The 25,439-nt window shown below is 45.4% G+C and overlaps 1 protein-coding gene across 1 annotated transcript in view; it reads right to left on the bottom strand.

The window, feature by feature from the left end:
• Positions 1-23,596, bottom strand: part of DDX46 (DEAD-box helicase 46) — a 38,120-nt gene extending 14,524 nt beyond the window's left edge. The window contains exons 1-14 of the mRNA XM_083181423.1: positions 23,438-23,596; positions 20,724-20,918; positions 20,391-20,531; positions 19,771-19,861; positions 17,949-18,114; positions 17,406-17,563; positions 16,336-16,449; positions 15,268-15,433; positions 13,362-13,482; positions 10,648-10,823; positions 8,558-8,679; positions 7,674-7,752; positions 5,527-5,609; positions 184-348 (exon numbers count right to left, since the gene is read on the bottom strand). Of these exons, the coding sequence (XP_083037549.1) occupies positions 184-348; positions 5,527-5,609; positions 7,674-7,752; positions 8,558-8,679; positions 10,648-10,823; positions 13,362-13,482; positions 15,268-15,433; positions 16,336-16,449; positions 17,406-17,563; positions 17,949-18,114; positions 19,771-19,861; positions 20,391-20,531; positions 20,724-20,918; positions 23,438-23,454 (1,794 nt within the window). The 5' untranslated portion in view covers positions 23,455-23,596. The remainder of the gene's footprint in view (positions 1-183; positions 349-5,526; positions 5,610-7,673; positions 7,753-8,557; positions 8,680-10,647; positions 10,824-13,361; positions 13,483-15,267; positions 15,434-16,335; positions 16,450-17,405; positions 17,564-17,948; positions 18,115-19,770; positions 19,862-20,390; positions 20,532-20,723; positions 20,919-23,437) is intronic.
• Positions 23,597-25,439: the final 1,843 nt, after the last annotated feature.

The raw sequence follows: 25,439 nt of genomic DNA, 5'->3' as shown, positions 1-25,439 counted from the left end.
ACCTACCAAATCAGCAATGGATATCTATACCAGGTTGAACTAGATGGACGCAAGTCTTTTTTCAGCCTTACCTACTATGTAACTATGTAGCCTCCCAGGAAGTGGCCCGGGAAATATAAAGTATACAAAAGTATAAGGGACCCAGGTCACCTCAGTCCTTTACTCTCACCCACAATTACTCACCACACGCTGTTCCACATCAGAGCACACAACACTTCTGCCTCCCACTTGGACCTCTATGGGCTTGTTCAATATTCTTCGAGCCAATGCTTCCATGGCTCTTGGGAAGGTGGCGGAGAACATAACGGTCTGCCGATCTGGCCGAACGTTGTCTATGATTCTCATGACCTGCAAAAAAAAAAATGGAATTTACCATTAAAATATAAACAACGCTGTAGTTCTCTGCTGTGTTTGGGGTTTGTGTGAACAGAGAGGAGGCCGTGTTCACATCGGTTCGGCTGTCTCAGGATGAAACAAATATATGAAGCATTTAAGAGTAAAGATGGAGTATTTGACTGTACAACAAGATATAATCTTCTGGCCTAAGTTAAGGCTCAATTCTGGTACGGAATATATATGTTAATGAGAAAAAAAATATTCATCTTCTTTTAATACTATCTACACCATGAGACTTGCGATTGTCTTGCTTTTTCTTTGTGGTACCAAGTTCCGTTAAGCATACCACCATTGCATAAGTCATCAACATTGTGAAAATTTAATATCCCAAGTGGGAGCGCCTTACCTTCTTATTTGGACAGATCCTCTTCCATGCCTGGGGTGTCTCTTTCTGACAACACTGTTTCTGGAACAGTGGGTGTCGGTGGAGCTCAGGCGACAGAGCACCAAGGAGAGTAGAAATCTTTGTGTGCAGCCGAGGCTCCTCCCCATACCCCGACCCCAGGCCCTCAGTTTTTTCTTGGTGCCTCCGGGTGAGGGTCACTGAGGAAGGGCTGCTAATTTTTACGGGCACTTTGCCCTGCGATCCCTCTGTGTTTGCTGCGGCTCCCACGAGCTGCCTTTCAAGCTCAAACCTGCAGCTGTCTATGGCGTGGGTACTGTGTTTTGAGGGGAGCCGGAGGTGTTCGCTGTGGCTGCCTCCAGCTCGCTGACCTTCACAGCCAGACCGCCCGCTGTCTCTGCAGCACACGGAGACGCCGCCAGCAGTTCCAGGTAAGCTATCACCCTGGGAGCTGTCCGCCTCTGTCCCGCTGCCAGGGGGGGGCATCCTCCGGTGAGCCTAGCAGTGGCGCTGTTTCATGCATGGCTCCGGAGAACATTACATCGGTTCCCCAGCAGCTGCTCCCAGAGCCAGCCTGGGTCCAAAGCCTGTCTACGTCTGTGCAGGGTTTAGTCCAGGCCTCCAACTCACTCCAGACTTTCATGGGCTCCTCAGCGAGGCGCAAGCAACCTCGTGGAGCTGCTGCGTGCCCCGACTCCACTGCTGGAGGAGGAGAATGGTTCTGATAAGGAGGTGCTGGAGGTAGATACAGAGAAGGATTCAGACCCAGGTGAGTACCGCATGACTCAAGCCCAAGTGGATTCCCTTGTTAAGGCGGTACGTACATCTTAAGATTAAGGATGACCAGCCGGAACAGACAGACGCCCCTTTTTTCAAGCAGAAGAAAAAGGATCCAGCCGTGTTTCCTCCTACACAGCTGAACAAAATTTTACTGTAAGCTTGGTCACATCCCAATAAAAAATTTCCAGTGTTCAAGCGCCTGACTTCTTTTTATCCTTTTGAGCAGTCGGACCGCCTCAAATGGGAGGCCTTACCTCAGGTGGATGCACATGTAGACTGTCAGGTTAAGTCAACTTCTCTACCAATTCCTACAGTGGCATCACTCAAGGATCCTACTGACAGAAAATTGGAGCATCTCTTGAAGATAATTTTCACAAACGCTGGGGTAGCAGCGTGACACGCTCTGGCATCTACCTTGGTGGTGCAGGCTATTTCCAATTGGGCACAGGAGTTACTGGACCACATTAACTCCGGCACTCAACGCTCCGATCTCATCTAGTATGTCTACTCTATTCGTGAGGCTTCCATGTATTTTGGCGAGGCAGCGGTGGATTCGGCAGCCCTTTCCTCCCGGATCTCAGCTTCCTCTACGGTGGCGCGTCAAGTGCTTGGGTTCCACACTTGGAATGCGGATTCAGATTCCAAGTGGGCCTTAAAAGGCCCTTCCTTTCTCAGGGGAGGTGCTGTTTGGGGCCGAAATGGACAAGATAGTCACCCTGGTGGCTACATCTAAAAAGGTGTATTTGCCCTCAGCGCCTCCAAAAGCCCGTCCTGTCTCCTTTAGGTCATTTCAGCTGCAGGGGAAAGCCAGGGGCCAGCCTAAGGCTCCCTCTTCTTCCAAAAGAGGACAAACCTCTCGCGGACATCCAGCTTGGTTCGGTCGTCGACAGGCTCCAAAGCAGCCTGACAAGCTGGCAGCATGACAGTCCATTCGCCAACGCCTCCAACAAGGTAGGGGCCTGTCTGCTACATTTCCACACAGTGTGGCAGGCGACCACCTCCGACTCTTGGGTAACAACTATTGTTACCCAGGGGTACTCCCTTGCATTTCGAGGACGTCCTCCTTCCAGTTTCTTCACAACTGGCCTTCCTTCAGATCCGGGAAAAGCAACAGCTCTGTCTCAGGCCATCCAGACCCTTCTCGAGTTGGATGTCCCAGTCCCCACTCATCAGAAGGGGTCAGGCTTCTATTCAAAACTATTTCTGGTTCAAAAGCCCGATGGCTCGTTTTGGCCGATCCTGAACTTGAAGCATCTGAACTTCTCGAACTTTATGACATCCCTCGACATAAAGGATGCTTACTTGCACATGCCGATCAGGGCAGACCATCAGAGGTTTCTCCGCTTTGCGGTGAAGGACCTCCACTACAAGTTCCGGGCCTCTCTTCACAACCAAGGAGTCCGCATACTTCCTTAACTAGACGACCTCCTGCTCTTGGCACAATCTCCGGAGACCCTCTGTCATCATCTGCAGCTGACTATACCCAGCCGTGCTACTGGAGTAGCTGTAATCAACTGGAAGAAGTCCTGTCTAGTGCCATCCCAGTCCATGATCCACCTCGGTGCGTGCTTCGACACTCAGGTGCAGAGGGTTTTCCTTCCGGACTAGAAAGTTCAGGCCCTTCGGATTCTTCTGAAGGATTTCCTCTCCGCAGAATGTCCATACATCTTTGCATGTCTTGGGGAAAATGGTTGCTTGCTTCGAGATGGAGTTTGCTCAGTTGAATTCTCGACAACTCCAGATGGAAATTCTCCGCAGGTGGAATCGGTCTCCTTCCCAAGCATGTGCATGCCTCTCTCCTTTGGTGGCTTCAGGCTGCCAATCTGCTGAAGAGCCGTCCCTTTGCGATCCTCAAATGGACCCTGCTCACTACAGACGCCAGCCTTCGTGATTGGGGTGCGGTCCTGGAAGGGCATTCCTTTCAGGATCATTGGTCCAGGACGGAGTCTGCGCTCCCAATAAAGGTTCTGGAGTTAAGGCAGTGTGGCACAGAGAGGCCACTCAGATTCTTTCCTGGGCAGAACGCCACTTGCTTGCTCTCTCTGCCGTGTACATCCCAGGGATCGAGAACTGGGAAGCTGACTTTCTCAGTCGGCAGGACATCCAGGCGGGGGAGTTGGCACTACACCCAGAGGTGTTCCAATCCCTGGTGGAGCGCTGGGGTGGTCCTCAAACAGATCTGATGGCCTCGCGGATCAATCATCAGATTCCTTGCTTTGGCGCTCGCACAAGAGACCCAGATGCTCTGTTGGCTCCCTGGCCATTTACAAAGATTTATGTTTTCCCTCCGGTGGCCTTGTTACCTTGTTTCCTCCGGTGCCTCAAGCAGGAAGCTTTGGTGGCCATTGTAGTAGCTCCCAATTGGCTGAGACGGATGTGGTACTCCAATCTCCAAGCCCTATCCATAGCTCCTCCTTGGCCCCTGCCTCTGCGCCCGGACCTTCTTTCTCAAAGTCCGTGTTGTCATCCGGACCTGCGGAAGCTGGCTTTGACGGCCTGGCTCTTGAGACAGAGATCCTGAGAGGAAAAGGTTTTTCACCAGATATGGTAAAAACTATGGTTGCGGCAAGGAAGCCCTCCTTGGCTCTAATTTACTACAGAGTTTGGCAAGCTTTTTAACGATGGTGTGCAGAAAAGGGTTTCTATCCGCGGGAGTCACGTCTGTTGCGGATTTTATCTTTTTTGCAGGCATGCCTGGATTTGGACCTTCGGCTTTCTTCGCTGAAGGTCCAAATCTCTGCATTATCAGTGTTGTTCCAGCGACGCTTGGCTAAGCGTATGGCTGTCCAGACTTTTTTCCAGGGCGTTCTACATTTACAGCCTCCCATTGTGCCACCGGTACCTCCGTGGGATTTGCCGTTGGTGCTGCAAGAACTTCAAAAACCTCCTTTTGAGCCTCTGGATAGTGTGGATCTAAGATGGCTCTCTTGGAAGAACCTTTTTACTGGCAGGGGCTTCAGCACGTCGGGTATCGGATTTGTCAGCCTTGTCTCAGGCCACCCCCTTTTTGGTCTTCCATACGGATAGGGCGGTTCTCCGTACACGGTTGGACCAAATCCCGAAGGTCGTCTCTAGGTTTCACCTGAACCAGGAGATTGTCGCCCCAGCCTTTTCACCGTCAGAGCATTCTACGGAGCTCTGTTCTTTAGATGTTGTCAGGGCATTGCGCATCTACGTGGACCGGACTAAACCCTTGCGCAAGACTGATTTCCTGTTTGTTTTATATGACGCCGCTAAGCGTGGTTGGCCGGCATCAAAACAAACCTTGGCCCATTGGTTGCGTCTTATAAAGCAGGCTTATTTGCTGGCTAATCGACCGGCTCCCTTGTCCATTAGGGCTTATTCGGTTCGCTCAGTGGGACCTTCCTGGGTGGTGGGTCAGGAAGCCTCGGCGGAGCAGTTGTGTCATGCTGCCACCTGGTCCTCCTTTCACACTTTCATTCGTTATTACCGTTTTGACACTTTCGCCTCGTCGGACTCTACCTTTGGGCATAGTGTACTCTCTGCAGCTCAGGAGCATTCCCTCCCGTAAGGGGACAGCTTTGGGACGTCCCATTGTTTCAGTGACCACCAGTGGTAGAACCTGGCTGTCTGGAAGGTAGGATATTTTCTGTGGTTATGTTCCTTTTCTCTCTCCTTCTTCCTTTCTCATTTTCCAGGAGGCTATCTTGGTACAAACTGAGAGCCTGGGGGCAGGGTATGGGGAGTAGATTTCTACTCTCCTTGGTGCCCTGTCGCCTGAGCTCCTCCCACACCCACTGTTCCAGTGACCACCATGGATTAAGAAAAAAAGATTTTACAGGCAAGACAAAAATCATTTTTTTCTATAGTGCAGTTAGCACAGGTCTCTGCTACATATCCGTGCTAAAATATAGACCACACTGTGCTAGAATCTGCAAAGCAGAGAGCGACACCTCAAGCAGAGAAGAGGAACTGCATGGGTTAAGAAGGATTGCGTGTTAAAAAAATAAAAATTAAAAAAAGAGTGAAATAAATGGCTAACTTACCTGTGGCTCAAATCCCATGTCAAACATCCTGTCAGCCTCATCAAGTACAACGTATGTGGACCGTCTCAGGTTTGTAACTCGACCTGTTACAGAGAGAGAATTAGGGAGAAAACAAATCATTAAACTTGAATTTCAGTCTGTCCTGCGTCAGTAACGTTTTCTTTCAAACAAACGGCTGAGATAAAGGTTTTCAACCTCACAGAACTTTATTTGACTAAGCAAATCCCCATGGAACTCTAGATAAGGCCCTATGGTATCTGGGTGGGTAAGGCCTACACTTGCGTACCATCTCATGGCTCGGAGGACCTGTATAATTCAGCCCTCTCCAAGCAAACATCTTAAAACTAAGACTGAGGTGGAGCCTGGAGCCACGTCAGGCATAACATGACAGCATTCACCTAGGAAAGAACATATTAGAGATTACAGAGCATGTGCGGGAAGCAAAGAGCCCCTACGAAGACCAAGTGCTTATTTCAGGGAACCAGTCACATTTAACTGCTGCTTAACTAACTTAGACGCAATATATAAAACCTAAAATGTTGCTAACCAGCAAATAACTAAGTGCTGAAATATGTGTTACAATAACAAATTATAAAGGAGACTGTTACATAGTTATAAACTCCATTTCAGGTTGCTAATGATTAAAGTGGATTTACTATCTCTCAAAACCAATCTTGAAGGACCATTAACTGTAGGATGTTGCAAAAAGGCCTTGGAGGCTCAATAGGTGGTTTAGACGTTATTTTCTATTGTAATGTAAGAGAACTAGAAAAACATGAAGCAACGTAAGCTCCAAGTAATTGAAGTAAATATCACGCACTATGGGCTGATTCTGAGTCACAAGAAAAGTATCTGCAGTTGTTGGAAGTCACTAAAGTCAGACTTAATATGGGAGTGGCCAATTAAAAAAAAAAAAAAGTGGGGGCTCGTCCGGGAGCAAATGGGAAACCACTCTGTCCATTTGGATTTACACCAGCCGCTGCACGGAGCAAGAGATCTATATACTGGCAGACTTCCTTTCCCAGGAAGCATAACTCCGAATCGGATGGAGCTGCAACGTTAGGATGGTTATGTGCAACAGTGAGGTCAAGCCCTGATTTCAGCTCCAAAGCGCCCTCTTTCAGAGAAACTGATCAGGCCAAAAGACAGATCTGCCTAGATGCATACATTCACATCTGTGCTTGTGAACAGAAACTCAGTGAGAATCAGAATCAGCCCCTATAATTAGATTGAAGGATTGAGGTTGTCATATTTTAGAGTAGGCATCTCTGCACTCTGCAAACACTCTACCCATACTTACAGCAGCTTGGTGCCCTTTGCAGTTTGACAAAGTGCGGAAAACCAACCTACCTCAGGAGAGGGAAGTCCTGCGAATCCAGTTCTATATATCTTGCACGGATATAATTTTCCCCACAGAAGTTAAACAATGTAACAGTTTAGTAAGTGTTTTTGTTCATGGTACAAAGTGATACAAACAGACAGGTACAGCATGCACATCGTAAGCACGGGTAATATCCATAAAGCTGCTATTATTGCTAAAAATTGTTGTTGTTTTTTTTTTTAAAGGGAGCGATGTGATATTAAACACCCGATTATGTATGTTTTTGAAAAAGTGTCTTTGTAAGTGAATTTAAAGTGAGATTTATCAAAACTTTATAGGAAGACAAGTACAAAATTTGTCCATAGAAAACAATTAAATTCTAGGTGCTAAAGTTAAAACCACCACAATAATATGAGGATCAATAACATTTTTTATTTTTAATCTCCACAGTTTTAGGTGGAGTTTATCTAACATTTCGGTCTACAGCTACGTAGACTGTAAGGAGGGGGGGGGGGAAGGTTGATAGGAAAATGAGAAGTTAGTCAACTAGGTTCTACCATTATATGGTGGTTTAATACTGGAGTTCTAACCACGTAGAATATATCTGTCCAGTAATAACAGTCATTATTGTGGAAGGAAATGCTAATCGTTATGCCATAAAACTGCATTTTATGTCCTTTAAAACTACAATGTATTTATGTTATCTACACAGCTTCAGCATGGCTATGGTAAAATAACAGCTCTATGGAAACCAAAACTTGCAATTCTGAAAGTATATTCATAAAAACCCTCACCCCAAATAGAACATAATAAAAAACAAACTCACCATTGTTTGCAGCTAACATATCGATCATGCGACCAGGCGTGCAAACTATTATCTCTGCACCTCGTTTCAGTTCAGCAATCTGCAAAAAAATAAAATAAAGACTCGTTAACAGACCTTTAATCATCGCTTATGCTTAGAGCTGAATAATTATTCCTCCGTGAGAAGGTAGCACTCCCACAATGATTTTGCGCTCCCTTATACGCTACAAAATGCACAACATTTGTTGTTAAGGATTCTACTCATCAGAGAACGTTCCACCTCAATTTTCCAAGCGGGTTCTAAAGTAACCGGGGAGACTACCAAGACCACGTTCTCCAATTGCAACAGTGAAGGACTACACCCAGTCCTTCATGGCCGGCATTTTTCATGACCACCTGCTACAAAGACTTGTACATTAATTACCCCAGGGAGGCAACCACCCTTTAAGATGGTTTGATTGAGCATATAATGTGTGGGAGAAACGTTCTAGGAGCACCCAAGGAGTGTGGTCTGAATAGAACAAGTCTGGAATGGTTCATAAGGAACATCTGTGCTCTTGTAATTCCAGGTGTGTTGGTGGGTACTAAGGAGGGGCTATTGTGCTCTAGGCAGATGAAATTTTTTTTTTTTCTTTATATGAAGACAATTTGCCTCTGAGCTATCCCAAATGTTCTAACTAGGGATGCCAATCCCAGGGCATTTTTTCAAAGCCAGGATTAAAGATTGAAAAATGCTCAATCCCAGGATTCAAAACGCGTCGATGGTAGGGCCTAATCCCGATCACGGGATTGGCCACCCTAGTTCTAACTTCACTCAGTCTAGGACACATTCAACAAAAAATATTTAGCATAGACCTATAATTCACTTAAACATACAATACACATACTGATCAGATCGATCTTTACCTGTTCACTGATGCCAGTTCCACCATACACACAGACCACTCTCAGTCCTAGCGTTTTTGAGAATTTTTTGCACTCTTTTGTTATTTGCAAAGCCAGCTCTCTGGTTGGAGTCATTATGACGGCTAGAAAAAAAAAAACACATTAAAACAAGATCACCACCTTAAAGTAATAAGAGTAAAATCAAATAAGTATATACCAGTGTTACATACTGTTAACAATTATTATGGTAATACAAAGGGGTGTATTCAATGCGAGTATCAAAAGGGATTCGTATCCTGCACAGGACAAAAAGCTAATATGATTTAAAGTTTTTATAGAACCAACGTAAACATCAACATGGTATCTTGGTATAAGACAGTTAGGGTATTGTTGGAGGTGCCCCAGAAATCGAGTACTTGGATACTCAGGAGAGAGAAACGGCTGACAGCAATCAACCGTTCACAGAAGAGATTCCTTGTGGGAGGCACACTTGTGTAATATGCAATTATGAGTATAATAAAACTTAACTTTTAATTCCAATTTTATCTAAAATATTGGCTAATTAGCCTGACAAAATATATACGACTTACCATAAAAATGCTAAATTGTATACTTCTAGGATTATAAGCAAGGTAATTCTACTGAATATTTGGTACGTTATATCTATACAGTAGTAATTGGTGGTGGTGTTTGTTTAACCCACACTGTTGGTGTATGGTTAGGGTGTGTCATTAAATAGGACAGTTGTAGACACGTCCAGTGTGTCGGATAATTGTAATTTTGGTTAATGATTAAATTCAGAGTCAAACAACAATAGTACCCGTTAGCATGGGGTTAATTAGTGATAATAGGCTTGTTAGATGGTCAGTGATCGCGAAAACACCCAAAAATTATGGGTCCCTGGGACCCCTCACTTACAAAAATCGGGGTCCTACTTGACCTTTTCTGGGTCCCAACGGAATAAAGCCTCCTCTCCCCTTCCCCAGCATGGTACATACAGAAGCCTCCTCCTCTTTTCCATATGGCATATACTCTGAGCCAATGGCCAGCCTGAGCCTATTTTTTTTTTTGGTAAGCAAACATAGATTTGGGCACCCCAAAAAACTATTGTGGGTTAGGGGTGGGGGGAGTAATCAATTGGCAATTTGCACACTCACACAAAGCAAGATACACATATACTAGAAAAACGCATAATGTCGGAATAGGGACACCTGTGCTGCACCAATTAGAATTGTAAAAGTAATGGCAACAGGAACAGGAGGGATAGTGGGAGTGAAATCCCAGCAGAGTCTATAGGCTCCGCTCCTACAGGCAGCTCTGAGGGGGAAACCGATCCCTCCGCCCTTGGCGCACATATTAACACAGCGTGCACGCCGAAATGGCTGGGTCCCAGGGGACCCAGCCATTCATAAAAAATGAGTCCCTGGTGCTCTAAAGTGGGTAAAATACTCGCTATAGCGAGTATTTGCGAACCCTGATGGTTAAGTAACAATTTTTAGTCTATTACAGCAAAGCAACACAAGGTATCCATGGGGAGACAGGGGGGAAAAAAAGGGGGGGGGGAGCGCAGTACAATGTGTGAGGTTCAATTCTTTCTGCTGCCCAGCATCTTCAAAATTGAGCGGACGGAGGGTGAGAGAAGAAGTTGACACGCCGATAGAAAAAAAGGGTAGGTGTGAAGAGGACACTTCTGTATGTAGTGTTAGGTCAGCCCTGGTGCAGCAGCATTGCGGGGCTGAGATTCGCTACCAGAAAGTCTCTCCCACACAGAATATAGATAGAGTGGTGAAATGTTTACATGCATAGGAAACAGAAGTATCAAAAAACAAAATGTTGGAGAGATATGATACAAAGTAATGTTATCGAAGGAGCTATTGAACAATGATTGACAGTTGTGGAGGTGTTAAGGCTGTATATCTGCGGAGTTAAATACAAATAGCATATATTATATTATAATGAATAATAAGATTTTTGCAGACATAGCCACAACTGTGAAAACAACTGTTCAACCGTGTGCAAAAGGTATTGGAATGAATGTATGTTGCAGAATATCCCTGGACTATGGTAGAACTACTTTTGCAAAGCATGGCTTGAGTAGCGTTAACACATACAGATTGGGCCCTCTCCATCCTCCAATGGCCTCTGGTCCATTATGTGACGAAACATGGGCAGGAGGAATGCGATGGTCTTTCCACTTCCAGTTTTGGCAATGCCAATCAGGTCGCGGCCAGACATGATGGCAGGAATGGCTTGTGTCTGGATTGGTGTTGGCTTCTCATATGAATGTCTGATGAAAAGAAAAAGAAAACATATTATCGATGACTTTTATACACAATTATTGGTATAAATTTTCTGGTAGCTGCACTTAAGACTATCACTGTTATCAACACCACCTGTAAGGTCCCATAAAACTTAATAGTATTAGTTTTACATTACAGATAATACATACATTAATAAAAAGAACACAACAAACACAATTAGCAGAAACAGGGATACAATTAAGATTATTATGAGGATTACCCTGTTGTAAACATGTGTTATGCGCACAGTATTATTTGAATGATCCACCACTTCTTATTGTTTAGGTTTTTCTTTTTTATTGTTTTGTATTCTCAAAACTCATAAAAAAAAAAAAAAACATACATGAGCTACTAATTACGGATACTAGCACGGATACAGGCGCACAGGAGGGAGCGGACTGCACAGGATTCAGCCTGAGAACATTGTTCTACAAGAGAGATCAACGTGATCAAATCTAGAGGACTTGGCCTGTGCCCGCTTATCTCCTAGAAAAGAGGCAGTCAACATATGGAATGTAGGCTTATGAGCAACTACAGAACCCAGCATGCTCTGCCACAGTTTTAGCATGACCTAATAGCAAAACTGTCCTCAATGGCTATGGCACTTTAATAAATTCAATACAGCCTGTCTTCATTGCCCACCCTGCTGGGAATTTTTATGACCATTGCCCACTGGACAGAACCAGAAAACAACATTCTCGTGTTATATATTAGCTTCTGGTTATGAAACCACAGCTAAAGTGGGGGCGTACTTAGCGAAAAAATTGGTGAACGTATAAAAGGTGCCCATACACTTATCTGATTCAGGCCTATTTTGGACGGATCGGGTGTATGACAAACCGCCTCAAATCGGATGTGTGGTTGCGTGCGCATCGGACCACAGCCTCCAACTCGGCAGCCCAGATCCTGCCGCCTGGGAAGGTTCCAGCGGCTCAAGGGAGTCAGATGGCCATACACTGCTGCGATACAATCATGGGTCTTCAACCTATGGCCCTCCAGATGTTGTGAAACTACATGTTCCAACATGCATTGCCACATTTTTTCCTATAAGAGCATGCTAAAACTGTCAGGGCATGCTGGGAAATGTAGTTCCACAACATCTGGAGGGCCACAGGTTGAAGACCTGTGTGTATGGGCACCTTAACCTGTTCTTAATCTACTTGGACACAGGGACTATAGACACTTCCCAAAATCACCTCTGCAGAAATGCAGGGGGTAAATATACTAGCTTCTAAAAATGAAAAAAAAAAAAAAAAAAAAAAAATGATGTTGCTCATAGCAACCAGATTCGACCTATCATATTGTAGGATGCAATAGAGAAATGAGACTGAATCGGGTTGGTTGCTATGGGCATCTTCACTTCTTTTCATTTTTAGAAGCTACCCCGTGCACTCCCAGTGTTGCAGAACACATTCTGGCCAAAACAGACATCCTAAGATGCAAGACGACTACAGCTCTGTACACACGGTGTGATTGGCCGCTAAGCGATAAATCGCTCAGTGTCCCGTTTCATCACTGCCCGTTGATGAAAAGAGTTACTGCAGGAGAAAACCGCTGGTCGCAGGAACAGCACTGGGCGGGTCGCGGGGTCCTAGCGACCGCAGCCCGGTACACATGGGGAAATGGTCGCTCAGCGACCATATTCTGGCGATACTGGCTGAAATCGCTCTGTGTGTACGGGGCTTAAGGGCCAGATGTACGAAGCGTCAAAAAGTGATAAAGCGGAGAGTGATAAAAGTAACAGCCAATCAGCTCCCAACTGTCATGTCACAGGCTACATTTGAAAAATGACAGTTACAATCTGGTTTGCTGTTTTTTTTTTTTTTTTTTTTTAATCACTCCACCAGATGCCACTGCTCAGCCAACGCAGATGTGGAGGATTTTATGTAACCCAGAGAGTTTCCATCTGGTCATTTGCATTTAAACACTTCAATCTAGTGTGAACGGGTCAACCCAATAATAAGACCGGGTTAAAGACCTGGGAATGGCGTCCCGGGTTGAACTGTTCACACTAGAAAAAAGACCCGTGTTGAAAGGCAAAATTATTGGATCGCAAAGCTTGACGCTACAATTTGCATTTCAGTGTGATTGCAGACCTGGCAAAATAACCGGGTAAGATGCCAGGTAGTCCGAATTAAGATAATAATTTATTTCTGGCATTTTACTATGCACCAATATCCAATACAGTTGCGATGCCCCTTGCGGGCATTCTAGTGTTACACATGCTGGTAGTTCTAGTTCATTTCTACCATATGCACTGTTAAAATGCTTTGAACACCGCAACAGCCGTGTCGGCACACTGGTATACTTGCTCCAATATAATGGCTGTTGACATAATAACTACATACCTCTAACAGTAGATACTGGCGCATTAATGACCAACAGTGTCTTTGCAGTGACTTATGTAATCAATTAGACGAAACAGTTGACGCACGTGGCTTAATTACAAAAGCTGTAAAGTACACAATTGCAGGTTTACAAACACTGGCAGAGAACAGTCATTCACGAGCATCACTGGTCCTTACTTTTTGAGAGAAGTCAAAATCTTCATGGATATTCCGCACTGTACCCAGGTTTTGATTGGCTTAGGGCAATTTTTACCCTTCACTATAATCCCCTCCAATTCAAGTCTGTACGAACTGACATCTAGGGGAAATCAAATTAGAGACATCAATAATTGACTAAGATTCTCTTTTGGAGGTAAAGGGGTGGGGCACAAAGCCACCATATGACATTACCGCTACAACATAGAAGTAACATGGTTTTGTTCATAGATAAGTGGACAGAAATGTGATGTCCTCACCTTGCAGATGTGTTTAGCCGGCGCCGTACTGCCAAAAGCTGAGGCAAGCCAGAAGATCAACTTTATTTTCCTCACCACTAAAGACTGGTTGCTGGCCTCCGTTGCACTGGCAAAAAAATAGCCTTATCCTAGAACAGTGATAGCTAACTTTAACACTCCAGCTGTTGTGTAACTACACATCCCAGCATGCCCTGCAACAGTTTTGCTATATGGCCATGCTAAAACGGTTGCAGGGCATGTGTAGTTCAACAACAGCTGGAGTGCAAAGGTTCTCCATCCCTGACCTAGAGGCAAGTGAGAAAGTGACTTAATGGCAAGTATTCAATGCCGGTGCGAGCGGCCGGCGAGGGGGTTAAACTGCGAGGATCACAGAAAACCAGTGATCCTCGCAGTTTAACCCCCGCACCGGCCGCTCGCACTATGCAACGTTCCGGGGGAATCCTCGCAGTCACAGAACGGCCAGGATTCCCCTAAACTGCGAGAGCCGCGGCTAGTGCAGCAAACTCGCTGTAATTTGCATCGATTCTCGCAGTTTTTGGAGGCACATTCGTAAATTCCCCCTCGCTCAAAAAACGGAGCGAGGGGGAATTTGCGAATGAGGGGGGTCAGTTGAATACTGACAGGGTGAGCGTTGACTGCGAGCAAAAAGTCCTGCTCGCAGTCACCGCTCGCCACGGCATTGAATATATGCCAATGACGGAGTGCCAAGCCCAGATCCTAATGCCAAGATAATCACAAGTAGCAACAAAGTTTTAAAGTTGAAGAACTGTAACAGGCTATGCCGAAAGGGGTGAAAGGGGTGATAGTACCCAATTCTATTGATGCAGAGGGGCATTCACTTTGGAGATCATTCCAGCTGCACTTAGTTAACCCCTTGAGTGGTATGCCCGGAGATTTTCCGGGCTCAGCTGCGCTGCCGCAGTGGGCTGTCCCGGAAAATCTCTGGCATACCACTAACATACAATAGGTGCGCGCCAGTGGTGTGCAGGTGTGCACCACTGGCGCAGCACCTCTAGTGCCCACCCCCCGCCACAAACCTCGTTCCCCCTCCCGCTAGCTGCCCGTCACTCATTTTACAGTGACGTCGGCGGCAGGCTCGGCGCGGCTCGGAGGAACTCGAGAGCGCTCAGGCACCCGAGTCTTTCCAAGCCGCCGCGATCATCCCCCAGCCTGCCGCCGACGTAACTGCTCAATGTGAATGGCGGCCGGCGAAGGCAGCGGGGACAGCGCAGCGGCGGCAGGGAAGCTCCGGCGTACTAAGGGGGGGGGAGGATTACAAATTCCTGTGGTGGGTTTTGCTGGGGCAGGACAAACCTGCCCTGGTAGGTTTGTCCTGCCCCAGCAAAACCCACCACTCAAGGGGTTTAACCACAATTGTAAAGAGAACTCAAAGCTTAAGCTACTTCAGGAATTGCCCCTTAGCGAAGACTATGGACTCATCATCACCCTATTTTGAACTCTGCTTTCACCTCACACTTGCAGATATTGCACGGGGCTGTAAACAAATATAAGTGCAAAATACCACCACACGCGGAGGGAAGGATAATTGAATCAACCCCCTATACCTAACCATTCTGATGACAGATCTATGTCTAGGGTTACTAGAGTCTCCTAACTATTGCGGTTACCTTCTGGAGTCATTTTGGCCAACTCTGGGACCTCCACGTAGAAGTTTTTTCTGTAGGGCTCGTAATCAATCTTGCCGTGGTCCACCGGATCCAGCAACTTACGCTGCTTCGTCTGGAAGCCGGTCAAGGCAGTCTGAAGATCCACCTCCTCCTCTTCAGAGGAATACTACAGGAATAACAAATGGAAAATATTATAGGCTAAATATTTAAGTATTTAAAAGGAGCCTGGAACCAGGAAAACCAAGAAGTAAACCTAATCTCTGACGCACACTGAGCACAGGCCTTGCTGGATACATTCACCAATGCTGCAGACACAATCACTGCATACAAATCTCCAGTCTCCGTTGCTTGGAGAACCACCCTGGACAATAGGAATGGAACGGATGCCGCACTTCATTTGACAGCCAACCAACTGATGCGGACCCAAGCTCTATAGGCACTGGGTGAATAAAACCAGCACTGAAGGATAAGATTAGATTTAGGGATATCCAATTATCACAGATGCTTTTTGACCGCCCCAAAAAGGACTGATAGCGCAACATGTTGTAATTATCGGGCTAACCAATGAAGCCTATTTTTTTTGGTGCAAAAGGACCCGTTTTGAGACGTTAACTAACAGGATCAAGGACTCCCTTGTCTGAAAATGTTCGGACGAGGGAGGGGTCATTAACAATATGGAGTGTACACACTAGGCGATCTTGTGAACAATAATCGCCGAGTGCTGATGGGGCATAAACAAAGAATGCAGTGTTTTATTCACAATTAACAACATTACTTTGTATTCAGTTTGGCTTAATAAAGAGTACAGATTTGGTGTCAGTTGGGCAGATTGAAGTGATAAAGTGGCTGATCGTTATACGGGTGATAAAGTGTCAAGCGACAGGCTGGGTTTAAAAAAAACGACAGTTATCAGTTGATTGGCCGGTAATAAAGTACAATCACTTCCCCAAGCTTTATACATCTGCCCAAGTGTTCCTAATGTATAACACTTGGAAGTAGCGGAACCATCTGTTCGTGTAATGACACCATGTACGGAATATTATTATGCAGCTCCGGTGGTTAGCTCACCTCCATGGCATCTTGATCATTTTCCATGAGCTCTCCTTTCTTCTTTGTGGTTTCTCCAAACATCTTTTTAGTGGTCATCACAGTCATTACCTTTGTAAAGTTTGCTCCAGATTTCTGTTGGTGCAAACACAATTTTTTAAAATGTCATTTTTTTTTTTTTTTTTAATATTCAGCAAAAAACAAACAAACCAGGAAGTTAAAGCGAACACAATGAAAACGCAACATATTCCTAAGGACGGGTCCAAGCAGTGTGCCGGCATTGGAAAGCGCCTACACGTTCCAGTGTCGGCAGCTATAGAGCAGTCTATCGATAATTGCCTGGCCTGGGAATTCGCAGCCATGTGATCTAATCTGCCCCTTTTTTTGAGGGGGTGAAAATTTTGACCTGCAGTTCTCTTATAAAATGCTTCCATATTGTAGGTCACCAATTAGATCTAAACACACAGCACTAACTGCCTGCGCAGTATATTATATATGCTGGCGATGAGCAGGCTGTATGCGGTGGTTCACTTTATAGCCCGCAGATTAACATAGCGGTCTCCTGCCGCAGGCCTGAATCTATATGCTGGCAGTAGGGGAGTTTTGGCAAAGAATTGCTGGTATAAATATGTAGGATACCAAACTTTAATGTGTGACGGATATAGAGGACCTAAAACAATGTACACATCTGGAATCCCATAGTGAAAAGGACAACGGGACTATTTGCTGTGATTTTTTCCATGGTTTTTTCACTATTTGGGCAAAAATGAACCATAGGCAGAAACTGGTTCCCAAGGCAGTGTGTGGATGGGAACTCACCCACCGCCACGTCCCATGGTACAGGACACAGGAGAAAGGCCGCCAGTGTCCGTCGGGTGAGTAAGGCAGATTTAGGGCTTTGCAGCAATGTTCTCTGTTTAACCAACATAGCAACAGAGATACGTGATCTTGTCAAGGAGCTGTGATACATGGCCGCAATAAAGGGGTACCCCCTGTAGCTATTCAATTGGTATAATAAACGGTTTGCCAATATCTGATCTACATATGAGAACCTGAACAAGCCACAATGTCAGCCTGTGACCATTACAGACCTTTTCACTTCCACCTTTTACGTTGCTGCCCATGTTAAACTTCTTCACTTCTTCCTTGATATCTTCCATGTAGGCATCCAGAGTATCCAGCTCCTCGCTCTCCTCTTCCTCCACCGTCACGGTTTCCATCTCTTCTGGAGGTACTTCCTCATCATCATCTGAGACGGTAAACACAAGCAACAAAGTGATGTAATGGACCTAACCGCAGGACAAATTTCTTCTCAAAATGGGCAAAACCATACTGCACCGCAGGTGGGGCAGATGTAACATGTGTAGGTGATAGATCTGGGGGAGGTATTTTGTTTCTGCGCAGGGTAAATACTAACTGCTTTGTTTTTTACACTGCAATTTAGATTTCAGTTTGAAGACATCCTATTCAAACCTAACTCTCTCCGCACGTGTTACATCTGCCCACCTGCAGTGCATCATGGTTTTGCCCATTTACAGAACAAATTTGCCCTGCAATGAAGTCTGAATTGTGCTAATGATTTAACTAAGTACAAGTAAAACACGGTTCCAAACAAGATCTAGAACGGAACCTACCATCGTCGTCTTCTAAACTCCACTTTTTCCCTTGTCTCATTTCTTCAATTTCTCTCTTCAGCTCGCCAATGCTTTCCACAACTCTTTTACGCTGTTCTTCCCGCCATTTCTCAACCCTTTCTTTGCGTTTACGCATTTCTTCCTCAAGTTTGTTCTGGTCAAAATTCTGAAATCGGAGGGAAACGTGTTATTTTTTGAAACCGGAGCGTAGACGGTTGGCTGGCTATAGAAATCTGGCTTTAGAAATTTTGTCAGAATTCAAAGTAGGAAGATTCTAAGTAGGAATATACAACCGCACACTGTCGCCTAGACTTAGCCTGGACTTGCTGTGACATAACTCCTGTCTTATTCTCTTCTCATTGCAGGTAAATTTCCATTCATGCAACAGTCATATTTGAACTAGCATCACTGTGATTAGTATACTGCTTTGTCCTAGGTAAAATTCCATTCATGCAACAGTCATATTTGAACTAGCATCACTGTGATTAGTATACTGCTTTGTCCTAGGTAAATGTACAAATTTATTTTTAAAACTAGATAGTGACTTAAAATTGACTAGTGACTTGGACATGGTCTGTAACATCTCACCATTTGCTTATCTCAGTTTTATTGCTCACTTTCTCTAGTGGGAGAGGGGCATTGGGTGCGGTCTTAATTACTGAAGTTAGAAACAGCTTTTACAGATCTACTTATTAGAGTATTGGAGGCTGACTAAGCCTTGGCTGGCTATAGAAATCTGGCTTTAGAAATTTTGTCAGAATTCAAAGTAGGAAGATTCTAAGTAGGAATATACAACCGCACACTGTCGCCTAGACTTAGCCTGGACTTAAACTGGACAGAAACTGAAGGAAACTACAATCAAAACAAGTGCAACTCTTAACTGCTAAAACTTTGAATATTACTCTTTCTGCTTGCATTTGCACTGTCTGTTTTAAAAATGCCCAGCTGTACCTCTAATGACTTTAGCTCTCCTGCTCTTCCATTGATAATAGGTGTCCCCCAACATTTTATTCTTGGCCCTCTTCTTCTCTGTCTCTACATGTCCTCCCTGGGTGAGCTTATTTGCTCACTTAACTTCCACTACCACCTCTATGCTGATAATACTAAAATCTACCGATCCTTTCCTGATCTCTCTCCCTCTATCCTCACTCATACCTCCAACTGTTTCTCTGCGGTCTACTCTTGGATGACCCAGCACTTTTTTAGACTTAAAATATTAAAGACTAAGCTGACCTCTTCCCACCCTCCTGCATAAAACCTGACAATCTCTCAACCTAACCTGTCTAAGCTCACTTCTTCGCCTTCTGTGTCACCCCAGTCTGTCTAACCCTCCCCTTTAGAATATAAGCTCTCACGAGCAGGGCCCTCTCTCCTTATGTGCCTTTCTTAGAATATATAAACCTCTGCCACCCTGATAATTGCTTCAGTGTCCTGTCCCCTGGTGCACCTATCCATATTAACCATGTACTTGTCCGAAACGGTCTTGTACTGTAATTTGTTATGTGTTTTTGATTATAACTATGCTCTGTAAAGCGCTGCGGAATCTGTGTGCGCTATATAAGAAACTGTTAATAAATAAATAAATAAAATAAATAAATAGAAAGTAAGACCGTGCTTGTGCAGGAGTATAGTTAGTCACTCCGAGCAGATGGAAGGCTTTCGGAGCCCCTGCGGGTGCTTTTGATACATGCGAACAGTATAATCCAAAGACTGATTGAAGGACACTTTCTTAGATTTCAAAGTATATCACCATAAGTCACCTGTGTGCGAGTGTAGTGTTTTCCATTCAATGTAAAATTATACACGCAAAACAATGACTTACGCTGACGTCCTTCTCTTTGTCTTCTTCTTTGTCATCCTTTTTCTTTTCCTTGGAGGCCTCTGAAGCATCAGTTTCCTCCTTAGATTTCGATCTAGAAGACGTAATGGGGGACATTTATAACAGCTGAAGGAAACTGGAGTAAAGATCCCACAGTGATCAAAGAAATCCACTATGTACTTGGCAGTATAAATCAGATCCTCTTCTATTGAATGTACAAACCTATCTTCTCAATAACCGGTGATGTCATTTACCACTTAGGGCAACTTGGCAATTACCCTTCCTGGCCTCATTCCATGAAATCGTTGTGTCAGTTACAAAACAATCAAACCAATCAACTATCATTCATTTCTAAACCTTAGTTATTAACAAACTTAAAAGCTACAATCAAATTATTTTTGGTTAACAAACCCAAAATTTCCATGGAATAACCATCCATTGCCCCACTTACTCCCAACAACTCCACCTTCAACCATCCCACTTTCTGGCTCACGTAACGGAAAGATGAACAACCGAACGTACATCACTCACCAAATTAAAACCTAATCAATTCAGGAATTTATCTTGGCTCAATATTAAATACAGGCATTTAAATACAGAGCGAGCGATTGGTTTACAAGTACCTTATTTCTCCCTTTTTAGCTTTGCCGGGGCTGCCGGAACGTGAACGTCTTGTGCGGCTCTTACTTCTTGATCGCCGTCGCTCGCGGCTGCGGGATCTCCTCCTCTCCCTGCTGCGCTCCCTCTCTCTGCTTGGTCTGCGGCTATCAGAGAAACAATGGAAAAGGTGTTCAGAGACATTTATAAGGGGCATATGTGTTTTTTCCTAGACTGTTTCAAGAAGATTACCAAAAAGTAAGGCCAGACAAGAGCCAAACGCTGCTTATGTCTTAATGCTCTCCGGACACTGGAAACAGAGTCTAACACTAATAATAGAGGAAATGAGTAAATCGTACAGTGGGCGCTTTCTGTCTCTGGACCGCGATCTTCTACGTTCCCTGCTGCGCGATCTCTCCCTTCTGCGGTCTCTGTCCCGCTCACGGCTCCTGGATCGGCGCTCTTCTACCCGCTTAGTTCTCTTGTCAGCCGGCGAGCGACTTTTTGACCTGCTGCCGGATCGGCCACGCGATGATGAGCGTTTTCGGTAATGCCTGAGAGGAGGAGAAGAAAATTAGATTTAAAACTAGTTAAAAAACTAACAAGTACCTTGTACAAATAATAACATGGGAGCGAGCAGGGCCCTCTACCCAAATTTTCTGTTCCTACTTTTATTTAAACCATCGGTACTTATGTTAGTTGGGCGCCCACTAAGCTATTTGCTTAGTTTTCCGCGGGGCTTGCCACGCTTCGGGCTCGGAGACTCGCCACACTATATAAAATCAACTCCATGCCTACATGGATAGTGGGCGCCCAACTAACATATAAGTACCAAACCATCTTCTACTCCTGACTTCCTTCAACTAGTGTTCATTCTAGCACCCGCCATATTTGAAAATCCATGCAGTTCCTCTTCCCTGCCTGGGGTGTCACTGTCTGCTGTAGTGCTTCTAGCAGTGTGGTCTGTCTGTATATCAGCACTGATATGCAAACCAGACATGTGCTAGATACCCCACAGCAGACAGTGACACCAGAGGCAGGGAAGAGGAACTGCATGGGTTTTCAAATATGGCGGGTGCTAGAATGAACACTACTTCAACGACACAATAACTTTTCTGCCACACTAATAATTATTTCAGTGTCGTCTGCTGCAGATATTTCTATACCTTGTACTTGTCCTCTATAGATTTGAACTGTAAGTCACAATTCTTGTTTTGCCTATTGATGCCCCCATTCAATTGGGCGCTGTGGATCTCTTTTGGTGCAGTGTAAATAAAGGATAATCAATATACACTTAGTGTTCATTCTAGCACCCTCTATCTTTGAAAACCCATGCAGTTCCTCTTCACCGCCTGGGGTGTTGCTGTCTGCTGTAGTGCTTCTAGCACAGTGTGGTCTGTATATCATCACTGATATGCAAACCAGACCTGTGTTAGAAACACCACAGCAGACAGTGACACCCCAGGCAGTGAACAGGAACTGTATGGGTTTTCAAAGGTAGTGGGTACTAGAATGAACACTATACACTAGCATTCTTTAAATGAAATCAGAGTACTCTAAGAATACTCCTAACACAAGAAGAAATCCTGGTGCCATGACAGCACTGTGAGGCAATGCTGACCACTATGCCACCCATATGAAACCACACAAACTTTGGGTAATTTATTTATTTATTTGCAGTTTCTTATATAGCGCAGCAGATTCCGTTGCGCTTTACAATAGTAAACAGTGATAAAACAAACTGGGTAACAACAGACAGACATGGAGGTAGGAGGGCCCTGCTGCAAGCTTACAATCTATAGATACCTATAATAATACCTATGCTATTCTTCACCACTAACCCACCCTACTTTGAAGACACCACTGCTGCTGCTGATGAAGATGGGACTTTTCATGGAGAGTTATTATACAAATATGCAACAGTCCCATCAAAATCACACTTTGGTTAATGCATGTAGAACCTCCAATAGATCACCTATTATGGGACAGTGTACCCCCCCCCCCCAAACTGACTAAAATAGCCACCATAACAACACAATGATGGGTAACAAGCATCCCCTTCCCTTGCTAATCAATGCTTTTATGTAGAGTAAAACACCGGGTCAGGTCACCCCACTCCTGTCCCATGCTCCGCAGGGCAACACACCGGGTCACCCCACTCCTGTCCCGTGCTCTGCAGGGCAACACACTGGGTCACCCCACTCCTGTCCCATACTCTGCAGGGCAACACACCGGGTCACCCCACTCCTGTCCCATACTCTGCAGGGCAACACACCGGGTCACCCCACTCCTGTCCCGCACTCTGCAGGGTAACACAAGGTCACCCCATTCCTGTCCCGTGCTCTGCGGGGTAACACACCGGGTCACTCCACTCCTGTCCCGTACTCTGCAGGTAACACACCAGGTCAGCCCTGTCCTGAGGTCTGCAGGTAACACATTGTGCCACCCCTGTCCTGAGGTCTGCAGGTAACACACCGGGTCAGCCCTGTCCTATGGTCTGCAGGTAACACACCAGGTCAGCCCTGTCCTGAGGTCTGCAGGTAACACATTGTGCCACCCCTGTCCTGAGGTCTGCAGGTAACACACCGGGTCAGCCCTGTCCTATGGTCTGCAGGTAACACACCAGGTCAGCCCTGTCCTGAGGTCTGCAGGTAACACATTGTGCCACCCCTGTCCTGAGGTCTGCAAGTAACACATTGTGCCACCCCTGTCCTGAGGTCTGCAAGTAACACATTGTGCCACCCCTGTCCTGAGGTCTGCAAGTAACACATTGTGCCACCCCTGTCCTGAGGTCTGCAGGTAACACATTGGGTCACCCCTGTCCTGTGCTCTGCAAGTAACACATTGGGTCATCCCTGTCCTGTGCAGGAAACACACTGGGTCACCCCTGTCCTGTGCTCTGCAGGTAACACATTGGGTCACACCTGTCCTGTGCAAGTAACACACTGGGTCACCCCTGTCCTGTGCTCTGCAGGTAACACATTGGGTCACCCCTGTCCTGTGCTCTGCAGGGTAACACACCGGGTCACAGCACCACATCTACAGTATTACATACGGGTGTATGGCCACTCACCGTGACTCCCTGCCCATGGCTCCGTCAGTACTAGGCCTCAGTCTGCGCCGCGTACTGTGCGTGATCCTAGCTCCCGCCTCACGCACTCTGTGATGATCAGTAGACGGCGGGGGCGCGCTGCAGCAGACACACACACAAACAGCAAGCTCGGCGTTACAGCAACGCTACAGAGCGACCACTGCCTGTTGCTGACCGCACAGCGCCATCTGGTGGTAGGAGGTTATAGCGCTCATCTTAGTTACAGGAAAGCTAAATTGTAGCCTTTAGTTTATGCTAATATGCAAGCCCTGAAGAAAGATATATTACCAGCCAACCAGCTGCCATTGTATAGGCTGTAATTGAAAAAAATTGAGTTGATAGGACTTGTTAAGGTGCCCCTATGTGAAATCCATCCCAGGGATTCGCAGGTAAGTATTTCTGTTCTTTCCTTACAGGTGTGTAAGTATCATAAATATATCATTTTTTACAAAAATAAATTACAACGGTATAAATAAGAGAGTTTTATTCGTCGGGAACCCGGCTTCCTTGTAGCTATAAGAATTCAAGGTTAATTGTATGCAAAATATTAACAGAATAAACAATTTATTATTTACAGAACGGGTATTATGCAATTCAGTATTTCACGTTCAATACATTTACAACTCATATTTATGGGTCACAATATTAAACAACTTCCTAGCAATTACTGTATGATAGAGGCCTCTATATTACTAGAGTTATTATTGCGCAATAATGGGCTGACCTACAACAGTCCTGGAGTGTTCCTTTCGTAACTGCAGCTACCTTCCATTAAACTCCCTTTTCACAATAATGTATCCCTTGTGTACAGGAGACGCTAATTCCTAGCGTATTTGTAATCCAATTAGGTACGTTTTGCACATTCTATCACTGACTGATTAGTTGTAGACAATGGAGCGCAAATGTCACACAATAAATATAAACTGCTATCCTGAATGGTAGAAACTGTAGCTTACTATGGATATGAACTGTTCAGCGCAGTTTCAGTTAATCTAAGTGGCCATTCCTGAAGAAATGATGTTTCCTTGTAAACAAGAGCCTCTGTTATATTCGGGCCCTTAGGATAAACTCTCTGACGGGTAATACAATGAAATAAGGGTCCGACGTAGTAATAGGCTTTAACAATGTAATCAGTCCCTGTTTACAAACAGTACCAGGAGTATGAACAACTAGCAGGAATCCTATTACTCCTTAAGCTAGTAAATAAGTGGTGTTTGACACCCGCAGCTTTCTCTGCATGTAACTTAGCAGGGCTCTTTCCCTTTAGTTCTCTCTTCCTCCTTACTGCAGCCTCAGTGGAGATTCCTTAATGAACTGTCTGCTACTTGTAATAAATACCTTTCTTGAGAAGACTAATGAATGCCTTATAGATATCTAGTCCCTGTTTTATCCTGCCTCAGAAGTCACTTATAGGACAATAATATGCTGCCTGCAAAAGTTATCCTGTGTAGTAATGAAGGATCATTTAATAGTCAATCCTTGGATACAATCGGGTGTAAGGTCCCAATAAATTACAACTATAAGCACTGATGGTAATTTGGCTCACAACAGCTGGAGTCAGGTGCTGCTGCGGAGATTTTCCTAGCAGCTGTCAGCTCCGTTTGCACTAGGTTGCTCTATGTGTGTGATGCGGGGCTGGCCTTATTATCCTGCCTTTGGGGTGGGCTGCTTGTCACTCACCACTCCCCTTCTCTGGTGCCCGGCTCACTCTCCGCCTCTGTGCCGCCTCCTCCGTCCCTGCTCTGGCTGTCAGTCACCGCTGCCCAGCCCTCCGGTTCTGGCCAGCCTCTCCTCCTGATGCCGGACACTCCTTCTTCTCATCACCGCCGGGTTCTTCTATCAGGTGCCTCCCGGAGGTCTCCGATCAGCTGCTGAAGGAGCCGCCCGCCTCCTGGATGACGCGGCTTGCTCCTCTCAGCGTCTCCTGCACTTGCTGCCGGCTCCGCTCACTGAAGCCGCCCAGCGATGGCGCGCCTGCCTCCCC

This window comes from Crinia signifera, chromosome 4 (genome assembly GCF_055691185.1).
Source record: "Crinia signifera chromosome 4, ASM5569118v1, whole genome shotgun sequence".
In the NCBI taxonomy this organism is placed as follows: domain Eukaryota; kingdom Metazoa; phylum Chordata; class Amphibia; order Anura; family Myobatrachidae; genus Crinia; species Crinia signifera.
The sequence above is the reverse complement of the archived record's forward strand: the minus strand, read 5'-3'. Positions and strand labels throughout refer to the sequence as shown.